We start from the raw sequence: 10,748 nt of genomic DNA on the forward strand, positions 1-10,748 counted from the left end.
AGCATCTACCTTTATGTATTTATTATTTGTTTAACAAAACGGAATGTCTGTGCTTCTAATAAATATACATTGATACATTTTATTTATTAAATGTCTTTTTTTATTAATGTAACATCATTAATCTATATTTTGCAGGTATTTAATATTGTTATATGTATACATTTTCATCTTAAATCTTCATGAGTGTCATTGTTTCTTTTTTTAGATTTACTTCTTTAATATGATTGCATTATTCGATTTTTGTAATAATTTTATGTAGTTTTTTTCTTAGTCTATTTTCATTATTTTTTCAGTTGTCAGTTTCTAAGTAGTGTTTACTATCCATGAGCTGTACTAATTTAATTATATTTTATGAATTTTCTTTGCATGTGTTTATTTTTATTTACTTTTTATGTTTATTTATTTATTTTATTTACTGTAATGTGAGTGTGCCATCTGCTGGTGGCTTGTGTGAAGAGGGTCACTATTGCTGCCAAGACTCGGGACATCCCTAAATAAAGGGACTGAAGTGCATCAGCGACTGTGTCGTCCTTAACCACCACATCAAATATGGCGAACGTGTTGACGTCCCACGGCAACGAGGTAATCCCACTCAAGGCGGCGTGAAACATATCTATGCTAACAAATTCACAATCGAAGTTTTTTAATGGCATTGTTTCCAGTTTCAATCTCCACGTTGCCTATCGTTTGAGTGTTTTATCAATTCAGTGCATAACCAGCATCAAACTTTGTTCATGTCTGACCAACTATCGGTGAGCTAATTAGTTAGAAGTTAGCAGTTTACCTGCATGCGGCTGTAGTTTCATGGTGACGGATGACGTTAGCCGTCGTAGTTGTTGTGAGTTTCTCCGAGTAGGATGTCCCCGTTCTCTTGTTCCCGATTTTATCACCCAAAAAAAAAAAAATCATAATCTATGAATCCAAATGAAATTATTTCAGGCTCTCCCTGCTCCATGATACTTTCTTCATAAGGCGCCCTCTGCACTCGGAGTGATAGTTTTGCTGGTTGCCATGTTTGCAGCGTCCTCCTCTTAAAAAAAAAAAAAAAAAGAGAACAATCACTCTTCTTTCAAAAACAAATAACGCTCTTTTGAAAATTGCTCGTATATTGGCATTGTTGTAATATTAATTGGGCATTATTATTAGTAGTCGTATTATTATAACACCCCCACGTTAAAGAAGAAGAGTAAGCCATTACAATAATGTAATTGATTAAAATTAAATTAATAATAAAATTATTAAATTAACACATTCAGTGCCATTGACTGCTTTAGAAGTCAAATATTCATGTTATGGCTGGCACTGGATGAGTTAAATGAATGAATGAATTCAATCAATTACGTAATCTCATTACATGCGCCGCAATTAGTTACTCGCAACACTGGTTACAGGTGTCAGAAAAGCGGGCGAGAGGAGCAAATCAAAGTAAAGTATAATGAAAAATGCATAAAAAGAATTTCGAGAAAACAGGAAAAAATAGAAACTACAAGACATGTATGTATGTATGTATGCATTTGTTTGTTTATTTCTACATTTATTCATTTATTTTATAACAACAGGATTTAAGACAAAATGATAACATAATTTGAAAACGTGAGCTTTTTTGAATTTATCCTTTTTAAATTTTGTTTTTCTTTTTTAACCGAACGGTTGAGATTGTAAACCAAAGCAGTAACCACATTTCATCAATAGGTGGCGGTAATGGGGTACACATTTTGCAAACCGCCGTTAAACACGAAGATGTAGAAGAGGAAAAGGCGGAAGTGGGCGGGGCAGCCAACCCGAGGAACAGTTGTTGTTGTTGTTGTTGTTGTCGTCGTTGAAATGTCAATAACATTTTCTCAGTGTTGAAAGTTTGGTAAGGAAGCAGCTAATTGCGGACGTCGACGAAGTCTTCGGACTGTTTGGAAGAACGATAGCGTGGTACGAGTCGCAAATATGTTGAGCGAGAGAGAGAAAGAGACGGGAGACAGCGACAACTGGAAGCTGTTTGCTACACAACTTGTGTTACATGTCCACGATTTGTTCACTTACCTCGACTTAATATTATAGATAACATATATTAAACCATTGAAAAATTCCAAAATGGAAAACATTTTCACCTTAATAAGACATTAATAATAGGATAAGTTGACAAGAAGGCTTTTTTTCTACCAAAGAGTCAAGGTTTCTGTCACAATATTCGTAATGATTAAATAGATTTCTGGACCAAGTAAATTTGGCCCGATTTGCGAGAGAAAAAGTGGCATAAAATCCTTAATCCTGATTCAGTTCTTACAAACTGGGGCTCTTTTTACTCATAATGTTTTAATCATGTGTGATTGGAGTGAATGAATAATGTGTGCAATTTTAAAGCATCTTTTGAGTGCCTTGAGAAGCGCTGTATGAGTGTAATGCATGATCAATATAATATTTGTATTTGTGTCAATGTTTTCACTAAGGGGGTGATCAAGAAAGCAATCAGTGACACTTGAAGCTTGAAATGCTCTATTACCAATGTACAGATTCTTTATAATGAAACGTTGTTGCATATAAAGTGCTGTTACTTAGGCTCCATAAGTCCTTAATTACATGCAGTTCTTTAGATGTTGTCCTGCGTTCCTTTGTGACCTCCTGGATGAATTGTCGCTGTGCACTTGAGGTAATTTTTGTAGCCTGGCCACTCCTGGGAATCGTTTCTCCATTTGTGGATAATGGCTCTCTCTCACTGTGGTTTGCTGGAGTCCAAAACCTTGAGAAATGGCTTTGTGTGTGACTGATAGATGTCAATTACATTAGTTCTCATCTGTTTCTGTCTGGCATTTTGTTTCAGCTTTTTGGGATCTTTTGACTGACTTCATTTTGTCAGACAGGTTCTATTTAAGGGATTTTTTTTATTAAACAGCTCTGGAGGTAATCATGGTTGGTTGTGGTCAGTAAAAATGACAGAAATAGGATTAGCCACAGTTGATTCATGATTTAACAAATGGGGGAATATCTTTTTGGCAAAGGGCCAGGTAGCGTTGAATATTTTCACCATTTAAAAAAGGCATTGATCATGTGATATTTCTGTCTTGGGGGACTGGATTCCAAATCAAATCAATGGTGGAACAGAATTTATATGTGTGTGGTGTTCTATGTCTAGATTATCGGAGCACAACACTCAATATGACCAAAACTGTTAATGCCCAAAAGATAATTTCTATCTTCATGTGTTGGGTCTGGAACAGATAATCTTTTAAAATGTGAAAAATCCCTATGTGTGTACCAGGCCTTAAGTCAGTCTGCGTGTGGAGTGACGTGGCGTGAGTTGTAGCCGATAGCAGCTCTCATACGAATGTGCATTCTGTTACCGCTCGTGGTAATAATGCTTGTTGTGTGCCGATCCGATATTGATATCTGATGTTGGTCTGATATCAGCAATAAACGACTATCGGATTCTATTGGACTGCATCTAAAATCTCCGATATAAGCACACAGCGTACTCATTAGTAGCACAAGCCCATAAGTATAAACTACATATGTGCATATTTATTTTTATTTTTGTTTACATCCAGCAGCTGATTGATTGTCAGGAAGTGGAGGAGGTTGAAGCCTTCAACTGACTGGTGTCTCTATGAAGAGTGAAGACGAACCACCTGAGTGGTCACAGCTTCATCATCACAGGCCAAGTGAAGACCACTGAGCAGGACCACCACCAGACGACCTCTCAGCTCCTCTGTCAGACAGCGACGACATGGAAGAACCTTTGAGGAGCAATAAAGACTGAAGGTGATAAACAGTTGAAATGCTCTGAAAAGGCAACAACGAAGCTTCACAAACGTGTAAAAAAAACAAAAAAACATGTTACCTGTTCAGTTTGTAGAACTAGTTTTGCAAAACGTCATACTAGACACATGAGTCCACAAACCGGATTAAAAAAAAATAATGATTGCCGACAATGTGGTAAAAGATTCTTTTGAACACCGCCTTGACGAGTCTGACTTTGTTCCACGTCATACCATATCATATTTGACCCATGTGATCTATACTGTGTTTGCGTTGCTTGTGTTTTGCAGACGTCCAGGAGCGAAAACATCTCCTTCAGGTGCAGCGGGAGAGGTCCAGGTTGGACCCGGACGGTCCACAGCCCCCCCATGTTAAAGACGAAGAGGACACGACAAAGCCACACCACATTGAAAGGGAAGAGGAGGATCTAGAACACCCCCACATGAAAGAGGAAGCTGAGGAGTTCGATGTCAGCAAGTTCCCACTGACTGGCGTCTCAACGAAAAGGGAAGATGACGAATACAAACCACACGAGTGGTCACAGCTTCATCATCGGAGTCCAAGTGGAGGACCACCACCAGGTGACCTCTTGGCTCCACTGTCAGACACCGACGAGGTGGAAGAACCTTTGAGGAGTGATCAAGACAACAAAGAGTTGAAATGCTCTGAAATGGAGACCATTTGTAACAAGAAAGCTTCTCAAACACACAGGAGACGTCACTCATGTAAAGAACATTCCAGCTGCTCCATTTGTGGTAAAACGTTTGCTCGAAAGTCAAACATGATAGCACACATGAAAATACACGCAAAAGAAAAACACTTTAGTTGCTCCGTTTGCAGTAAGACCTTCATCGGAAAGTCAGATGTGGATAGACACATGAGCACACACACACAACAAAAACCCTTCCATTGCTCTGTTTGCAGTAAAGCATTCACTCTAAAACACAACATGATAAAACATATGAGAACACACACAGGAGAAAAACCTCATGTTTGCTCATTGTGTCATAAAATATTCGCTAGAAAGGCGCATCTAGAATCACATATGAGGACGCACACAGGGGAGAAACCCTTCCGTTGCTCTCTTTGCGGTGAAGCATTTCCCGTAAAACACAACATGGTAAAACACATGCGAATACACACAGGAGAAAAACCCTTTAGTTGCTTTATCTGCGGTAATGCATTCACTTTGAAACACAACATGGTAGAACACATGAGAACACACACAGGAGAAAAACCTTATATTTGCTCATTGTGTAAGAAAACTTTCTCGAGAAAGGCACATCTGGAATCACACACGAGGACGCACACAGGAGAAAAACCCTTTCGTTGCTCTGTTTGTGGTAAAGCATTCACTGTAAAAGACAGCGTGGTAAAACACATGAGGACACACACGGGAGAAAAACCTTTTGTTTGCTCGGTTTGTTGGAAAACATTCTCTCAAAAGACCTACGTGAAAGCACACATGAGAACACACACACACGAGGAAAAACCTTAAGTTTGCTCGGTGTGTAATAAAAGAGTCTCTGGAAAGAACCATACGAATCCACACGAGATTATGCACAGGACAAAACCCATTTCAGTTGCTCAGTGTGCAGCAAAACCTTTGTTTCGGCAAAACCTGAGCGCACATATGGAAAAACACACAGAGGTATAATCTTTTGGTTGCTCAATGTGTACTAACACTTTCTACCAAAGGTCACATCAGGAATTACACGTGATAACACACACAGGAGAAACACCCTCGAGTTTAGTTTGTGGTGGAAGCTATGCTCAACAAACAAGTTTGGCTAAATGTTTTGCGGTCGTCCCCTACATTAATTCATCATCTGAAGCAGACCGCGTATTGTTTTTGTTGAATTTGTATTCTCCTGAAAGAGCTTTAAATGCTTTATTTTGTACGGAGCCTGGGGGGGGGGGAATTAAAGGTTGAGGGGAAAAAATGTTTACTTCTGCAAGATTCATTCATGCTATTGTTCTTCGTGTTATTGTTCTTCTGGGTAAACACCTATTTGCAATAGTGGATTCTACTGGAATCCGCACTTTGGGCCTCACGCACAAACAGTGTGGACGGGAAGATTGATTGGTTGCTGGAGTCCCATAAACCTTTTGTTTGTTTGTTTGGTTTTTTCCCTCGCTCCCCCTCAGCAACACCTCTCTTTGGCAACATGACGTTAAACATTAGACCAGACGAGCCCCACATAGAGGCGACAATAGGTGATCACGATAATGGGGTTTATTATTCACAGTGTTGCCACAGTGACCTTGTAACATAGTAAATTTACTGCAGTTACTTTATTAGTTAGCAGTCAGCTAACAACTGCATAAGGCACATTAACCAGGATACATACATGTTATCAGACTCAAAGGTGGACAAAATAACACAATGTCAGCCCTCCTAGCCATTATTTCAACTTAGTAAGTCATGACTTATTTTATTCAAATCACCATTCATGATACAATATAGGCATTATTGGGTGTTAACAGCCTGGCAAAACATAAAGTATGATAAAATGAGAGATTTTTCATCTTCTTCTGTGTGATTGGTGGAGAAAATAACCTGAGCGGTCAGTTGGTGATGAGCAAGGATGCCGATTGGCTGTTAGGGAGGTGTTCCGTCCCAGTGTTTTGTGTGTATGCACTCGAATAGAATAGAGCTTTTGTGTACACAAGCCACATAGATACACATGGGTTATTGATGTCATATAACCAGCGCTCTCATTCAGTGCAATTTATGCAAGTTTCAACTTTTGATGTGCAGGTTTTATTCTATTATCCACAGCAATAGCATTTTTTTTAAATAAATAGGCAATGTACTGGTAAACTAAAGAAAAGGTATATAATTTTCTGTTATTTATTTTTGTCGTAAAAGTTAACATACTTTTGTTTGTTTTACTATTGATATTTTATTCATTTTCTTTTATTTACTTGTACATCAAACAATACTGAAGTAGATGGCTACTTTAGTATTTGTTTAAACAAATTTTATTTTTTTTACATAATTATAAGATTTATTTTTACTGTAAATTGTAAATTCCTTTTTATATTGATATGTTTTCATTTTCTTATTTTTTTTAAAAAATATTTTTGTATTATGTTTTCATTTTCCTTTATTTTATAGGGAAATGCCGAAGTTTTTTTCAAATATAATTTCATTTACTTTTGTTTATTTTAATAGTTAAAAATATATATATGTGGATTTCTTGACTACTTCTATTTTTTATTTCATTAGCATTGTATCTGTGCATGCACGCGTGCCTTTTTTGTATATTTTGTCTTATGCTGCACATTCTATTTCATGCTCTGAAAGCTGTCAATGGAAGTCATAAAGGGTACCTCCACAAGGCATCAGACGCTCTGAGAAGTGAGCAGCTTGACATTTCTCACCGAAATCTTGACGAGAACATTTTGGAAGTTTCCAGTGTGCGCGATAAGATAAACAGCTGCTGCCTACGTTAAACTTCACACAATAAGAATGCTACCGTCTGTGTTAGGCTGGTCACTTCCACAATATAATTGAATAATATATATTAATTGTTGATGTCATCTGTCTATCTAGCTTTACCTTTTTATTTGTTTATTTTAAATAGCAAGCTCATTAGAGAGCTAACTAGATTGTTCGTGAGATCATTGGACGCTTTAGCAATTTGTTTTGTAGGCTAACAGCTAACAAACATGAACAGTAAGTAAAAAGAAGGCAACAATGTGATAAAATATGACTTTTTTTTTGTCATTAGTCAATTCTTTTTTGGTTGAACAAAAACAACTAGCGAGCCAGCTAGCTTAGTGCTCATGGAACCAAAACAGGATGGATCATCTTGACACCTGAGCTAACTAAGATGTTTACACAGTAGTAATCCACTATGTTTTGATAGGGATTAGAATGTTTTCCTTCCAAATTTTCTCGCAGCATTGCGATTGAGGGAAAAAAATGACTTTGATAGATCAATTTCGCAAAGCTTCTCCGGCGGGCCTCCCTGCGTTCGGGACGTCTCAATCCCCTGCTAATCTTCGCCAAGCTCGATGCGCTGCTCATTTCAAGCGTGGCAGCTTCCTGCCTTATCTTCTTTTTCTTGTTTGCCCTTTGCTAGGAGCCATGTGCAAAATGTGTTGTATTTTCATGCTAATTACTAGGCGGCATTAGCCAACTTAGTCGTCAGTGTCCCCGCCTTAGCCGCCAATGCGCATCTTACTGTCAGTGACGGCACCAGGGACGAATTCAATAGCATTTTGGCTTGATTTTCTTTTCTATTTCCCTAGCTATAGAAGCCTCTTTGGGTCTTTTTAATTTTTTTATTTTTATTTTTTTTTAGTGTAACCTCAGAGTAAAATAGTGTTAAGATAATGTGATTCCTGTCATTAAAAATTTAACTCTTTCCAACTAAATTTTGACACCAAATATAAAATAGGACAGGCTGCTACATGTGATCAATTTGGCAAATGGTGAACAATTCTTTAAAAAAAAAAAAAAGAGTCTATAAGCTGCTTATAGCCACTCATATAGCCAGGCAGACAATATAAAAGCACAGTAATGTATTCTTTATCCTCTGCAAAGAACGGCTAATATTAGTGCTGTACTGATGAGCTGAGGGAGTCGTTGACACATCTCAATGAATATTATATCCAACTGTCAGTCTTGTACTGCCCCCAGGTAGCCAGGGTGGGCACAGTAGAGAGAGCAGCAAAATGGCCATACAATTTATCCAGTGTAACAAAAACTGTTTAATTATTTTTAATTCTATTTAATCATGTCACTACTTTATATGTTTTTTATTAAGTATAATGTAATTGAGTGCTATTTTTCCTCATTAAAATACACATTACAACAATTATTTTTTTTCTTCCCCCATTTATTTTATTTATTTTTAAAACAAAGCTAAAGCAGTACAGAAAATGGATGCATGATGTAGATACATTTTGTGTTTCCTGTATTTCTTTTTTTTTAAATATATCTTTTAACAGTCAAAATGCTTTCGTGGAAAGTCCTTAAGCCCTTTTGTATTTTTTGTTTTACGTTTGCATTTATTTTTAATAGAAACGTGTTGAAACATATTTTAAATCCCAATTTACCAAGACATACTGCTACATGTGGATAATCATGTCTTAGGCGCGAGGTGAAGCAGCATGTGGTTCATTATCCTTGTATTATTCTTGCGCGCCTATATTATAAGGTAGTAGTAACGTCGCGCAATAGTTTGATTGGTTTTAAGATCATTACAGTACATTGACATACTTTACACGCATGCTCAGGCACCCATCCTCTGCACTACCAAGAATGAGAGCGAGAGAAACATATTTACTGGGGGAACACTTACCCTTTCTGTGCTGAGCCAAAAAAAAAAAAAAACACATTAAGGTTGACTTTCTGCTATGGTGTAGCAGTCATCATGCGAAGATTTTCTTTTGGTATGCACCACATTTTTTCCACCTTAGTGAAGTGCAGAGGCTCCAGTGAATTATCAGAGTGAGCACAGGAAGAAAAAAACAACAACAAAAAGAATGATAGGGAAGACTTGCAGGAAACGTGGATGGAGGACAGAGTGATTGAGAAGAGCCCGGGAGTGAGGCCAAGTATTTTTTTTCATAAAACCTCAGAATAAAAGATGAAAATAATTCAGTCAAAATATATGCTTTGTGTATTCGAGCCACACAACTCTACAAATCGAAGGCAGAGTGGTGAACTTTGCTCTGATTTTCATGCTTGACTTAGGCAGCACAAAACTGTGACATTTATATTTCAGCTCTCGCTACCGTTTCTAAAAAAAAAAAAAAAAAAAACACACATTCTGTTTGGATTGGAACAAATCTAAAGCGCTCGAATGAAATGACACTCTGGGCTTGTCTGTATGCAGCGCAAAGATCCAAAATCCTATTTGGGGAGCGCGCCACACGGAATAAAACAGCGGATTTATCTTCGAAATGGAGTGATGACACGGTTTACAACTCCAACTACAAAAGTCAGCAGAATGAAACAAGTTCCCTCGCTTGTGCAGGCACGGTTCTTTGAGACCAGACGCGGCGTTGTATCGTCGAATGCTAATGCGCGTTAGGCTAAATATAGTCACGCTTCCAGAAACATTTTGACTTCAGAATGGGAATAATCTGAACTCTTAGTTGGTCTTTATTCTGCCTCTAACAACAAATGTTAGTATGAACTATTGCAAAGAAGAACAGTAGTTTGGCAGCTGCCCATATGTTAGCAGGTGAATAATGAAGCGCAAATATGCGGAGGATTACGGCAATACCTTTATCATCACAGGTTTTTTTTGCATGTAAAATTGGAGGTGGCTGTCTCTAGCTCTAAAACCGCAGACATTGTGTCAACTGTAAATATTTGACCAGCGTTGCATGAAATTGGGTATCATCTTTATGTCAGATAATTTTGTGCATTCTGAAACAGCTAAATACAGTATTGTTTCTTTCGCAACCATACAAGTCTGATTTCTCAGAAAAATATTAAGACAGCATTAGTAAAGTGATTATAAAATGAGTGAAATTTACGGTGGTTTCACTGTAAAATACAAGAGATTATACCTCCACTATTTCCTAATATTTACAGATTTCCCCAAAGACACAGAGCCAGCGGTTTTGATCCAAAGTGTCTTAAGATTAAAGAGAGTTCCTGTATTTTATTTTGGACTTCAGTATATAATTGGAGAAAAAGAAAACATTAAAGAAGAATAAAATATATGTCAATACTTCACAGGAAAAGGTGTTTGAACCAGCGGGAGGCACTGCATATGCAAGATCAGAATCGTGCCATCCCTGCCTCAATTTGTGCAAGGACAAAAACTATTACATATTAGTTACTAGCTTGAAAAACATATAACACTAACAATCTGGTTACTGTGTGGTGGAAGCAATTCAATTTAATAAACAAAAAGGACAATTTGAAAATGTACTTGAGTGATCAAAGTTTTGCACGAAAACATTCATCCAGAAAATCCAGAATCTTTTGTCAGTTGTTGAAATTCCTGTTTGCATTTGAATAAACAGATGCC

General features: G+C 37.4%; 1 protein-coding gene across 2 annotated transcripts; it reads left to right on the plus strand.

Annotated features, from left to right (window-relative positions):
• The first annotated feature begins 1,755 nt into the window (after positions 1-1,755).
• LOC133396235 (gastrula zinc finger protein XlCGF8.2DB-like) lies at positions 1,756-6,724 on the plus strand. Of its 2 annotated transcripts, none has more exons than XM_061665804.1 (3): positions 1,756-1,923; positions 3,537-3,750; positions 4,038-6,724. In XM_061665804.1, exon 3 carries the CDS (start codon positions 4,190-4,192, stop codon positions 5,243-5,245), a length of 1,056 nt encoding a protein of 351 aa, XP_061521788.1. In that variant the 5' UTR covers positions 1,756-1,923; positions 3,537-3,750; positions 4,038-4,189; the 3' UTR covers positions 5,246-6,724. The 2 variants fall into 2 exon arrangements, with proteins under 2 accessions (XP_061521788.1, XP_061521787.1); XM_061665803.1 differs by having other exon boundaries at positions 3,540-3,750.
• Positions 6,725-10,748: the final 4,024 nt, after the last annotated feature.

The sequence above is a fragment of the Phycodurus eques genome, chromosome 21 (assembly GCF_024500275.1).
Source record: "Phycodurus eques isolate BA_2022a chromosome 21, UOR_Pequ_1.1, whole genome shotgun sequence".
NCBI lineage: Eukaryota > Metazoa > Chordata > Actinopteri > Syngnathiformes > Syngnathidae > Phycodurus > Phycodurus eques.